General features: G+C 33.5%; 6 protein-coding genes across 7 annotated transcripts in view; all 6 read right to left on the reverse strand.

The window, feature by feature from the left end:
* Positions 1-8,963, reverse strand: part of LOC100639538 (tyrosine-protein kinase TXK-like) — a 14,075-nt gene extending 5,112 nt beyond the window's left edge. The window contains exons 1-13 of one of the 2 annotated variants that reach the window (XM_019999713.1): positions 7,777-8,963; positions 7,572-7,628; positions 7,286-7,340; positions 7,173-7,237; positions 6,831-6,955; positions 6,705-6,776; positions 6,531-6,598; positions 6,300-6,406; positions 5,901-6,120; positions 5,336-5,519; positions 5,096-5,172; positions 4,939-5,019; positions 3,655-3,898 (exon numbers count right to left, since the gene is read on the reverse strand). In XM_019999713.1, the coding sequence (XP_019855272.1) occupies positions 3,812-3,898; positions 4,939-5,019; positions 5,096-5,172; positions 5,336-5,519; positions 5,901-6,120; positions 6,300-6,406; positions 6,531-6,598; positions 6,705-6,776; positions 6,831-6,955; positions 7,173-7,237; positions 7,286-7,340; positions 7,572-7,628; positions 7,777-8,879 (2,301 nt within the window). In that variant the 5' untranslated portion in view covers positions 8,880-8,963 and the 3' untranslated portion in view covers positions 3,655-3,811. Of the gene's footprint in view, positions 1-3,654; positions 3,899-4,938; positions 5,020-5,095; positions 5,173-5,335; positions 5,520-5,900; positions 6,121-6,299; positions 6,407-6,530; positions 6,599-6,704; positions 6,777-6,830; positions 6,956-7,172; positions 7,238-7,285; positions 7,341-7,571; positions 7,629-7,776 lie in introns of those variants that run through there. The other variant, XM_019999714.1, reaches the window with a different exon arrangement.
* Positions 1-9,228, reverse strand: part of LOC100639160 (tyrosine-protein kinase Tec-like) — a 25,416-nt gene extending 16,188 nt beyond the window's left edge. Inside the window, exons 1-2 of the mRNA XM_019999723.1 lie at positions 9,043-9,228; positions 8,974-8,990 (exon numbers count right to left, since the gene is read on the reverse strand). Of these exons, the coding sequence (XP_019855282.1) occupies positions 8,974-8,990; positions 9,043-9,192 (167 nt within the window). The 5' untranslated portion in view covers positions 9,193-9,228. The remainder of the gene's footprint in view (positions 1-8,973; positions 8,991-9,042) is intronic.
* On the reverse strand, positions 1,447-3,189 carry LOC109584109 (calcium/calmodulin-regulated receptor-like kinase 1). Its single transcript, XM_019999716.1, has 2 exons — positions 2,917-3,189; positions 1,447-2,860 (listed from the first exon to the last, which is right to left on the reverse strand). Exons 1-2 carry the CDS (start codon positions 3,064-3,066, stop codon positions 1,643-1,645), a joined length of 1,368 nt encoding a protein of 455 aa, XP_019855275.1. The 5' UTR covers positions 3,067-3,189; the 3' UTR covers positions 1,447-1,642.
* Positions 9,229-9,358: 130 nt separating the features above from the next.
* Positions 9,359-11,239, reverse strand: LOC109584111 (tyrosine-protein phosphatase non-receptor type ptp-2-like). The gene is made up of 4 exons (XM_019999720.1): positions 11,019-11,239; positions 10,654-10,811; positions 10,172-10,307; positions 9,359-9,814 (listed from the first exon to the last, which is right to left on the reverse strand). The coding sequence occupies exons 2-4, from the start codon at positions 10,719-10,721 to the stop codon at positions 9,485-9,487; spliced, it is 534 nt and encodes a 177-aa protein (XP_019855279.1). The 5' UTR covers positions 10,722-10,811; positions 11,019-11,239; the 3' UTR covers positions 9,359-9,484.
* A 750-nt stretch (positions 11,240-11,989) lies between these two features.
* On the reverse strand, positions 11,990-12,979 carry LOC109584113 (ubiquitin carboxyl-terminal hydrolase 4-like). The gene is made up of 4 exons (XM_019999722.1): positions 12,726-12,979; positions 12,544-12,671; positions 12,355-12,500; positions 11,990-12,291 (listed from the first exon to the last, which is right to left on the reverse strand). The coding sequence occupies exons 1-4, from the start codon at positions 12,818-12,820 to the stop codon at positions 12,232-12,234; spliced, it is 429 nt and encodes a 142-aa protein (XP_019855281.1). The 5' UTR covers positions 12,821-12,979; the 3' UTR covers positions 11,990-12,231.
* LOC109584102 (probable receptor-like protein kinase At2g42960) overlaps positions 12,832-12,995 on the reverse strand; it is a 2,126-nt gene continuing 1,962 nt past the window's right edge. Inside the window, exon 3 of the mRNA XM_019999702.1 lies at positions 12,832-12,852. Within this exon, the coding sequence (XP_019855261.1) occupies positions 12,832-12,852 (21 nt within the window). The remainder of the gene's footprint in view (positions 12,853-12,995) is intronic.

The following is a 12,995-nucleotide window of genomic DNA, read 5'->3' on the forward strand; positions in this document are numbered from 1 at the left end:
ATTCATTGTGTACATATGCAACAGACTATAAGGCAGAAACCTGAAAACTACAAAACCAAAAACCCAAACACGTTCATTGTGTACATATGCAACAGACTATAAGGCAGAAACCTGAAAACTACAAAACCAAAAACCCAAACACGTTCATTGTGTACATATGCAACAGACTATAAGATAGAACCTGAAAACTACAAAACCAAAAACCCAAACACATTCATTGTGTACATATGCAACAGACTATAAGGCAGAAACCTGAAAACTACAAAACCAAAAACCCAAACACGTACATTGTGTACATATGCAACAGACTCTAAGATAGAACCTGAAAACTACAAAACCAAAAACCCAAACACGTACATTGTGTACATATGCAACAGACTCTAAGATAGAACCTGAAAACTACAAAACCAAAAACCCAAACACATTCATTGTGTACATATGCAACAGACTATAAGGCAGAAACCTGAAAACTACAAAACCAAAAACCCAAACACGTACATTGTGTACATATGCAACAGACTCTAAGATAGAACCTGGAAACTACAAAACCAAAAACCCAAACACGTACATTGTGTACATATGCAACAGACTCTAAGATAGAACCTGGAAACTACAAAACCAAAAACCCAAACACGTACATTGTGTACATATGCAACAGACTCTAAGATAGAACCCGAAAACTACGAAACTAAAAACCCAAATATGTACATGTACAACAGATTCCAATGTGGAAACCTAAAACTAAAAAACTGAAAACCAAAAAACGTATAATGTACATTGAACTGTTAAAAAGCCAAAAAACATAAATGTTGTAAATAAAACTACAAATAATTGTATACTAATACGGTTTAAAGTGAAACATATTCCCATTAGTACAGAGTATGAGATTGGTTGACTATTGTATTTTTCTGTGGATTTTAGTTTTATGGTTTTGAATTAACAAAAGCAAAGTGACAATATTTTGACATTTAATTGCATTAGAAATGTAGAAGTAATAATTCAAAACTTTTAAAACAACAAAAACTGGTTTTACATCTCACAATTTCTTATGGAGTGGTCCCTATAACTTGCCATGTCTATATAGATGACGTGGGTGAGGGCAACTAACCGTATAGCAAGAAATTTTCAAGGGAATTAAATTTGGCGAATTTGGCATTTTAATAGCCATTCGCCAAAATAAAATCCACCGTTTTGAGCTTTTATACGCATGCTCAATGGCACGTGGCCACTAATTCGCCAAATTAAAATCCGCCAATAACCAAAATTTAGCAATTTGCCAAATTTTACTCCCTCCAACATTTCCTGCTATACAGTAGTCCTCACCCACGCTAATCTCTGGTGAGGCCAAAAATACATAAAACAAATGAGAAACCTCAAAAATGATAATTCACTGTACAGCTACAGATTTAGACAATGAGTGTTTAGATCAATGGAACTTACTTTGCACTTTCTAAGCCAACCTTCTTAACATTATTACTAGCAACAAGTCCTTCTTTTCTAGAATTATAAATAACAATTTGAAATACATTTATGGGGCAAGCATAACAAAGCATCATTCTTATGGTTGCGCTTGATCTATGCACCTGTAGCAAGCAAAGCAATTTAACCTGGCATACATACTATAATAGCCTCACTTCTAGCCTTACCCATCTATTGCCAATGGGGTGGATTGCTGCTGTGCTGCTGTATCTTTGAGTGCTTGACTTGACTTCACAGGCTCCTTTAATACTTCCGATACTCTCACCTCACTTTCTCTGTGAGATTCACAAAGTTGCTGCTTGTGTTCTATTGTTGCAGCCAAAAGCTTTGCTTCATACTCCTCTTTCATTGCAGCAAGCTCTGTCAAATGCTCTTCTTTTAAATCAGCTTCTCTCTTCTTCAGTAGTTCCACATTGTCTTCTTGTAGCTTAACTAGCTGTTCATCTCTGCTTCTAATGATTTCTCTTAGTACTTGAGTGCAATAATTGAATTCATTTTCTTTTAAAGAAAGAGTATTCTGTAAGCTTGCCACTTTTGCTGTCAGCCGTTCACGATCTGCTCTCAGTTGCTTCTCAATTTCTACTTTCTCAGCTCTCAATGTTTCATTTTCTGCATTTAATTCACAAACATGTTTTTTTGCTGCTTCTTTCTCTTTCATCAATTGCATTACATTTTGCATTTTTGGACATTTTGAAAGAACTTGCTCCACAAAATGATATGAATCAACTATTTCTGGTCTACTACTAGGAGCATCACTAAGACAATGTTTAGCTAAAGGAAGGAGCTCATTCACTTTTGGTATATTTTTAATGTAGCTTGATCTTCTATCCCATTCTGGTACTCTTTTGAAGGGTTCTTTACCAGGTTCTTGTACAAACTGGTTGGTTGGTTGAGGGAATTGACCAGTAAGTACATGAAGAATGAGACAACCATAAGAGAATACATCTAACTTGTGATCATATACCGGATTATCTTTAAGAGCTTCTGGTGGCATTACCATAGCATTACCAGGTGCTGTAGTGAGCTCATGCATTTTAAAGGTATCAGCTAATCTTGATACTCCTAGATCTGATATCTTAGCTGAGTATGAAGAGGTCAGTAACACGTTATTAGCAGTGAGGTCACGATGTACAATAGGAGGACGTTTACCATGAAGATAACACAAACCCTTAGCAACATCAAGAAGAATAGAATACTTCATTTGAAGTGGTAGCTCTTCTCTCTCCAGACATTGTGTGAGTGATAAAGGAAGATACTCCATTACTAACATTGGTAATTTTGAACGGCGAGGATAATAGACACCAATCAACAGTACAATGTTAGGATGCCTCTGTTGACTGTGAAGAAGCACCTCATCACAAAATCTTTTCAACGTGTACCCCTACAAAAAACAATTATTATTATATACATATACAAAATCAATTTCCCTATATATACCTGTATAATAGCAGGGTGAAGCTTCTTAGCAGCACAGGTTGTTCCACTAACTATTACTTCAGTAACAACACCATAAGCTCCACGACCTAACTCTTTACCAGTCTCCTTTAAATCAGGCAATAGTAATGGCTGAAGTTGACCTCTGTCCATTTTGTGCTAGATTTTGTGTGCATGTGTATAGATCTAGACCACTAAGGGGTTGGCTCTAGATAAAATTTGGTTATTATAATAGATGGACTAGAAGATCTAGCTAGATGCACTTCCTGAATATTGACTGAATAAAAATTACCAATTACATTTGGTCAAGCAGTTAGATCTAATGCTTGCAAAACCATTCTTAAATTGTGTTTCAATTAATAATGATAATTATCTTTTAAGAACTGACACAAATCTTAAATGAAACTACAAGTGACAGTTAACAGAGACAGAGTGAATGCGAGGTAACTGTCCAGTGTTGAGGAGATAGTCTAATATAGCTTCATAACAGAAATGATACTGCTCCTAGAGTGAATGATATACAAGGGACACTAGAGATTAAAATAGGACAGTGGTAAAGAAATCTTTTTGTCTTCTTAGCAATCCTTGGTCTACTGTAATAATTATATTACAACAGTAAATGTCTGCAAACATACGTATAACATGAAAGCTTCAACCTCTGAATAAAAATAAAAACAATCTAATTCTACAATCATAATCACCATGATTACAAATAATTTTTATCTTAATTTTTAAAAATAGGCAAAAATACAGAAATCTAGTTGTTTCTAAAAACTAAAAGAGCAAATTATAAGCAACATAAATTCAAGACACTGCAATTAAATAATACTTCATAGACAAGAGATAATGGAAAACAATGAAATAAATGTATGCACATATAAAATAGAAAGGTGCACAATTAATCCACTGGATCACTGTAGTCACCTCCTACCATGGCTTTGAGAGAATCAAGGAGGACAGCAAATGATGGCCGATCAGAAGGATTCTATATACAGAAAAAGTGTATGTGAGTACTATGATAAATAATAATGAGTATATTGTGTACATGAATGAGTATTGTAGATTGGGAAATAAATAGTTCAATTTAGTGGCCAACAGCAAAAATTTAAAACATGAAATATTTCTATAACCTGAACAGTGAAATAAAATAACATGTAATTTTGAATTTATGACATACTGTATAGGGCATAATGTTCGCGGGAGGCAAATTTCGCGAAATCTACCAAAATTCCAATTTGTGGATTTTAATTTCACGAATTTTACCAGGTGTGCCATGCGGATACCATGTTAAATTGATATTCGCAGATTTTATTTTTGCAAATTTTCTTTATCCATGAAATCAGCGAAATTTGCGTCCCGTGAACATTATACCCTATACGGTAGTTTTTTCCATCTGTGGTACTTCTGCTCAGCTAGTCAATTTTATGACAGATCATAACTATATAAAGCAATGCAAGGAGAAAAATTAGCATCAGGACTGGTGTACCATGTGTAGGCTATGGCACATTTTAATGTGTTTTGTTCCACATGATAATGTACATGTGTATTTGGATATTCAAAGTTTAGGTGGAATATAAATGCAGATAAAAATGAACACACAATATGCAAATTAAAAATTTGGTTAAAAACTCAGTGTCATTATCACAAAAATATAATTAATGAAAAATTGTTAAAATTACATGAACAATGTGACATACATTACTTTGGGCAAGTTTATTATAGTTAAACTCTGAAAATGTCAGCGAATTAAATTTTGTAAAAATTAATTTTGATCAAACACCATTTTCTTATAGACTAATTTATCTATGTACATATATGTATCAACAGAAAGTTTGAGTCAAATTAAATGATAATTTATTTTGCCAATTCTAAATACATGTACATGTACATATTTGAGAATACAGCTAGAAACAACAATGTAGGTTCAATTTTAATCTACTATAAATACACATGTAACATGCTATTTAAATTACTACCAGTAATTGAAGAAATTGCATGGTCACATATGCACATGTAATGTCATACCACTTGCCAACTCCTTTTCATTAAGTCATAAACTTTAGAAGGACATAATTTAGGCTTTTCTAATCGATAGCCACTTAAAACCTAGGTAAAGAGCAAGGTAGAAGCAAAGTGTGTGTGGAGCAAGGAGAGACTGTATAAAAAAAGAAGACATACTTACTTTATCTAATACTAAAGGATTACTGATGCCTAAGTAAGGATTTTTACCACTACTCCACAACTCCCACAACAAAATACCTAATAAAAAATTAATACATTGCATAAGTACATGTTTTGCTACTTTTTTTTACAACTCACTAATTTTGTTTAATGTTAATGCATGATTAGAATTAATAATTAATAAAAAAATTTCAGTGCCCAACTTATTTTAAAAACAAAATATTACAATTTTGTAGCTTACCATATGACCAAACATCTGATTTGCTGCTAAATCTACCATGAGTGATGACTTCTGGTGGTGACCACTTAACAGCATACTTGGCACCTTCAGATGCTGTGTACTGATCATCAGGAACAAATCTTGCTAAACTAAAACCACCAACTTTAACAATATTGCTATAACCAACCAGACAATTCCTAGCAGCCTGAAGGTTTGTGCAGAAGAATGACAAAAATATTATAAATGTTTCAATTTATATTGTGGTATATGTTGTAGCTAGCTGGTCTTATTTTCACCTCAAAAGATGCCATATTTATTTTATTATAACCAACTGAAACTTTTAAAGTAACTTTTGTGGCTACTTTAATCTTGTGTTTAAGAATAGAAATCTAGTCCATATACTGACTAAATAAATACTGATTAAGGTAACCACAAATTTTACTAGTGCTAAAAGTTGTCTAGTGCATGCTGGGCCAAAGGATATCTGCTAAAGTAGAAAATTCAAAAACAAAGTGAAGTGTCAGTAAATTGCTTATTCAAAAGATGCATGCAGGCAGTAAGCACACCTGCTGACTTATTCACTCACCAAATCTCTGTGTATAAAACCAGATTGTTCAAAAAACTTCATAGCATCACAAATCTGTATGGCCATGTCAAGCATAATGTCTGTTTTTTTCACTAAATGTTGATTATTACGAAGATACTGGAGTAGACAACCATTAGCCATTAATTCAGTGATGATATAAACAGGTCCTTGTCCGATACACACTCCATATAACTTTACTAAATTATCATGTTGGAATTTCCTGCAAATACAGAAATACAAAATGTAAGTCAATAATAGTATGTGACATGCTACATGCTGTACTAAAGATAAAAAATTTTTAAAATTGTACTTCTTACAAGACGTTGGAATTAGTTACAACTACTAAAATGCATGCATGCACATTATCATGCAGAAATCATTACTATTAACAAAATTTACAGCATCAATATTGCTTCTTCAATTAAGTGCTCTTCATTCATTGTATCTTCCTTTATCATTTTAATAGCAATATCACCTTTATTACGCCATTGACCTGCTACTACTCTCTAAAGGAAAGAAACAATTTATTATAAAGTACAAAATAGGGAAATAAAGGAATGAAGGGAGCATTCATTTAAGACGTGATTGTGCTACATGATGTGCATATAATGTGCTAAGCAATAGACTTACTTTAAACTCTCCACTGCCTAGTTCTTTACCAAATGACAGCTCAGTTTTATCAATTTGCCACTTATAATCTGTAATAGAATGAACAAGATGAAAGAGAGAAAATTCTGTGAATATTTTTGTCAAAATCTTAATTTATACAACTATTTATGCATTACTGCATCTATCACAAATTACCAAATGCAGATGAGAGAACTGGTTGGTTAGAGACCAACAAAGCAGGGAGTCGTTTTAATCTGGTAACTAAACCTAATGATGATCGTATGTGTATTAATAATAACCATGGTTTCAAATGAGACTGACCTCCTCCGTTCAGTTTGTAATATTCAATAAGTTTTATAACTGTTGGAAAACGATGTTTCTCAGATACAAAGTATTTTTTCTCTTTATCATTTTTAATGGGATAATGGTAGACATTACCATTTTGACTAATGATGATATAGGACAGATACGAGAATAAAAATTTGTTGGTAACTTTAAAAATTATGGTTATAAATCAAATTAATGATTAATTTGATAACCTCTTAGCGTATACCTGGTACCATATGGGAAAATTTGGCAAATTTGGCAATTTGCAAAACTAAAATCATTATATGCATGCTCAATGGCACATGGCCAAAAACTGTACCAACTGTACAGACGTACCTAAATACTGATATGGCATAGTTTTCTTGACTGGAATTTCTAACAACAAAAGTTCCATCTTTATTCTACAGTGATTGCAATGTAGTGTCAATGATTATAGTAATAATGCTTACCTCTTGCTTGAGTATAGCCTCAGCTTCAACACGTGATAATGTAGGGAAAAACCAACTAAAATAAAATAAAATAATTAAGAAGATGTAATGTAATAAGATGACCAAAAACAAATAGCTCTATATTCATGATTCAAATTCTCTAACTGTAAAATATAACTATCTAATTATTTACTGCATACATTTGGAATAAAATTTTATGAATTGAGGGCAAATATAGAAAATTATATAAAACAAATGAGAATCCTCGAAAATGATAATTCACGCATGTAAACAATAAGTGACTTACTCTTCACTCTCTAAGCCAACCTTCTTAACAATATTACTAGCAACAAGTCCTTCTTTTCTAGAATTATAAATAACAATTTGAAATACATTCATGGGGCAAGCATAACAAAGCATCACTCTTATGGTTGTGCTTGATCTAGATATGCATGTGTAGCAAGCAAAGCAATTTAACCTGGCATACAAACAGTTTCAATTCTAGGCCTTACCCGTCTATTGCCATTGGGGTGGATTGCTGCTGTGCTGTTGTATCTTTGAGTGCTTGACTTGACTTCACAGGCTCCTTTAATACTTCTGATACTTTCACCTCACTTTCTCTGTGAGATTCACAAAGTTGCTGTTTGTGTTCTGTTGTTGCAGCCAAAAGCTTTGCTTCATACTCCTCCATTGCAGCAAGCTCTGTCAAATGCTCTTCCTTTAAATCAGCTTCTCTTTTCTTCAGTAGTTCCACATTGTCTTCTTGTAGCTTAACTAGCTGTTCATCTCTACTTCTAATGATTTCTTTTAGTACTTGAGTGCAATAATTGAATTCATTTTCTTTTGAAGAAAGAGTATTCTGTAAGCCTGCCACTTTTGCTGTCAGCCGTTCACAATCTGCTCTCAGTTGCTTCTCAATTTCTACTTTCTCAGCTCTCAATGCTTCATTTTCTGCATTTAATTCACAAATATGTTTTTCTGCTGCTTCTTTCTCTTTAATCAATTGCATTACATTTTGCATTTTTGGATATTTTGAAAGAACTTGCTCCACAAAATGACATGAATCAACTATTTCTGGTCTACCAGTAGGAATATCACTGAGACAACGCTTAGCTAAAAAAAGTAGCTCATTCTCTTTTGGTATATTTTTAATGTAGTTTGATCTTCTTTCCCATTCTGGTACTTTCTTGAAGGATTTTTTCTTACCAGGTTCAGGTGCATATTCTTTAGTAGGTTTAGGCAATTGACCAGTAAGTACATGAAGAATGAGACAACCATAAGAGAATACATCTAACTTGTGATCATATACCGGATTATCTTCAAGAGCTTCTGGTGGCATTACACTAGCATTACCAGGTGCTGTAGTGAGGTGATCCTTTTTAAAGGTATCGGCTAATCTTGATACTCCTAAATCTGATATCTTAGCTGAGTATGAAGAGGTCAGTAACACATTATTAGCAGTGAGGTCACGATGTACAATAGGAGGACGTTTACCATGAAGATAACACAAACCTTTAGCAACATCAAGAAGAATAGAATACTTCATTTGAAGTGATAGCTCTTCTCTCTCCAGACATTGTGTGAGTGATAAAGGAAGATACTCCATTACTAACATTGGTAATTGTGAACGAGGAGGATAATAGACACCAATTAACTGGACAATGTTAGGATGCCTTTGATGACTATGAAGAAGAACCTCATCACAAAATCTTGTCAAAGTGTACTCCTAGAGAAATGGTTTAGATTATTACACTATTATATACAAATTCCCTTTATACCTGTACAATAACATCATGAAGCTTTTTAGCAGCACAGATTGTTCCACTAACTATTACTTCAGTAACAACACCATAAGCTCCACGACCTAACTCTTTACCAGTCTCCTTTAAATCAGGCAATAGTAATGGCTCAAGTTGAACCCAGTCCATTTTTACACTACTAGCACTACAGACTAGCAGGAAGTAGATAGTGTTATCTACTATAGAATAACTGTGGATTTTTGACCATGCCATACATAGAAGCATTATGAATATAATTTAGTCAAGCAGATGATATTCTTGCAAAACCATTATGGGTATTTTTCAATAATGATAATTATCTTTTAAGAACTGACATAAATCTTAAATGCAACTGCATGTGAATAGTAAAACATGAAAAGAAAAGGAAAAAGCAAAAGATAAGTGTGGAAAAAACAATGACATTGAAAAAGGGAAAAATTTGCTATGAGAATAACAAAAAATAATAAAATAACAAAAATAATAATAATAAAATAATAATGTTATGATAATAATAGCTAAAGAGCACTCGCTTTGTTAACAGGAGATAGCAATGACCCATTGTCATCATTTGACGTATTTTTAATGCACTCGCCATTTCAACAGTACTAGTGGTCAGACCACCATTACCCTGGGACGGTGGTGAGCTAGCGGGAGTGGCAGTGGTACAATACACGGACGAGCGACTGTCAACAGAGACAGAGCGAATGCGAGGTAACTGTCCAGTGTTGAGTAGGTAGTCTAATATAGCTTCATAGCAGAAATGATACTGCTCCTGGAGTGAATGATATAAAGAGGTTTAGAGAGATTAAAATGTAGGACAGTGATAAAGAAATCCTTGGTTTACTGTAATATATTACAACAGAAAGTGTCTGTAAACTTATGTATAACGCAAAAGTTTCAATATCATACTCAGGGTTTCCCACAAAGCATGCTAAGTGAGCTAAGCAGGATGAGTTTCATGAGCTGACAAGCACTACAATACAGTACATGGCATTTGGAGTACAGGGACTTTGGCCTAATTTTTAAGCAACTTAAAAAATTCGTTAAAAATTAGCTCAAACTTGCTATTACAGTGTTAATTGCCCTTCTCCTCCTCCTCCTCTCTCTCTCTCTCTCTCTCTTTTTTTACTCTGGTTTGGACCATGGCTGATCTTTGTATTCTGAGTGTCTTTACAGTTTGAAAGAGGTCAATCATTCCTTCAACTGAGTATCTCTCCAGTACAATACCCAACGCTATAAACACACCAGTCCTACCAACACCAGAACTACAGGATAAGACAATAAGTATAATAATAATAATAAGAAGAAGAAGAAGAATGAGTTATTGATGATAATGATGATGTAGTAAGTACATGTACATGTACAGTAACATGTTAATTTACAAATGGCATAAGATAAAGCTGGAAACTTACCATGTACATGTAGGACACAACCTCAAAATACATGTACATGTACATATATATCTAAATTGCATCAAAAGTGTAAGACAAAATCATTCACAAATGCTTTCCAGCTACATGCATACAGTAAACATGTACATCATTATATTGTACATGTAAATGTACATGTACATATGTATGTAGTCATATTGTACATGTACATGTACATTACCTGCACATTACTGTTATTGGTTCAGTGGTTCTTAATGTGATGTAAAGCTCTTGAACATTTTGTATCATTTGAAGGAGAGAGAGGGCAGACACTGGGACTCCTCTTTCAGGCCAACCCAGGAACTGGAAGTGGTGGAGTGTGTAGCTAGCTTCGGGTTGCTATAACATAAAAATAATAAAAAATAAAAATAATAAAAAAATTAAGTAATTAATATATTATTTGTTATAGAAACGAAGCATTTAAAATGAAGTACATATAGCAAACTTTATTATACATAAGCTTTATTAGTTACAATATTATACTATTATAATGCAAATAACTGTAAGGTTATTAGACCATTAGCAATGGCTGGTTGAATGTCTTACCTCTAAGTGTGCTATATTAATTGTGCTAATTGTGCTGAGTATGAAGAGGTCAGTAACACGTTATTAGCAGTGAGGTCACGATGTACAATAGGAGGATGTTTATCATGAAGATAACACAAACCCTTAGCAACATCAAGAAGAATAGAATACTTCATTTGAAGTGGTAGCTCTTCTTTCTCCAGACATTGTGTGAGTGATAAAGGAAGATACTCCATTACTAACTTTGGTAATAGAGGATATGCGTGCTAAGTATATTCATTGCAAAATAAATGTATTCATTGCATACCGTAATAACTTTCAAGAAAAAAAATTAGTTCGTTGGACGTCAACTTTCCATTGGCAGCAATGGAGAAAAGATAGAAAAAGGCTTGGTACCAGAAAACCGCTCTGTATTTCTTGATAGCAATCTCTCAGGTGACTACTAGACCCCATTAGATCCTCAGGATGCTTTCTAAGCTTCCGAAAAAGGCCTCAAGAAGGTAGCAAGGCAAGAAAATGTGTTTTCCCCCATTGAACTCTTAATAAACTTGACGTCCAACATGGCGGCCAATTTACTGTGTGGGTTGGATATACGGTACTTAAAAGCTATGAATATACTTAGCACGCATATCCTCTATTGTGAACCAGGAGGATAATAGACACCAATTAACTGGACAATGTTAGGATGCCTTTGCTGACTGTGAAGAAGCACCTCATCACCAAATCTTGTCAAAGTGTTCTCCTAAAGAAATGATTAAAGTAACACTACTTACAAGTAAATTATAAACTCCTTTACCTGTACAATAGCTGGATGAAGCTTCTTAGCAGCACAGGTTGTTCCACTAACTATTACTTCAGTAACAACACCATAAGCTCCACGACCTAACTCTTTACCAGTCTCCTTTAAATTTGGCAATAGTAATGGCTGAAGTTGAGCCCTGTCCATTTTTGCTTGTCTTGCAGGAAGTAGATCTAGAGCTATGATAACTGTGGATATTTGACCAATGACTTTGAGAAATGAATATCAGAGTTAGGCCCCATCTGCACGAATGAACTAACACTTGTTAATAAAAATGATCAAAATTTTATACTATATTATGCTAATTATTTAGATTTATATAACGTCTATAGCCAGTAATTTTAACAGCTAAGTATAGCATGGGAAATAATAATAATTTATATCTGAGGTTAGCTCTACTATTATTCTTATTATAGTAGCTACAAAAATGTAAATTTATTTAGTTTTATCTCTTGGCCAAGTTTCATCAGGATTTTTTTTTTCAAGCATTAACATCTATCAGTTACAAAAAATAGTAATTATTTTGTCATTAAAAATAAAATCAATCTAATAACTGACTTGTCCTCCATGTATACCAGCATCAGATACTGTTTGTTGAAAATCAGTTAATAAATCATATTTGCCTGTGAAGTCACGTTCCCATATTCTACATTCAGTAGTATCAGATATTTTAAACTGTTGCTTCATTACTGTTACTATATCACCTACAGCAATTCATTATAAAGAGCTGCATTATTATAGACTTACTTATTAAGTCTCCTCGACTAAATGAATATGTTTTTATATTAATAGAATTAGGATGTACACACATTTTCAACTCAATTAAGTAAACTTCAACCCTCAACTTCTTGTGTACTCCATGCTCTTCTACATTCCTAACCAGTAATAAATATTGCTGTATAATAATTATAAAATTCAGCAATATTTACTTGACAATTGATCTTGATCCTACTGATAGTCCATACCAACTGACTAAAAGGCTCCATGCAGCCTCAGGCAGTAATGTGTAATTCTTGTCTTCCATCAAATTGTTCTTTAGTTCTTCTGAAGTACTATCTACAAAATTTTTGTAATACTGTGACTAAAAATACACTGAAAATTGAAATGCATGCTATCTAGCACAATAGATTTAATTTTTTTACTTAGTGTGGCATAAATTATCTGTTGCATTGTGAAAAGGTGGTGATTACTTTTAAACA

Source organism: Amphimedon queenslandica, unplaced genomic scaffold, assembly GCF_000090795.2.
Source record: "Amphimedon queenslandica unplaced genomic scaffold, v1.1 AMPQUscaffold_13246, whole genome shotgun sequence".
Taxonomy (NCBI): domain Eukaryota; kingdom Metazoa; phylum Porifera; class Demospongiae; order Haplosclerida; family Niphatidae; genus Amphimedon; species Amphimedon queenslandica.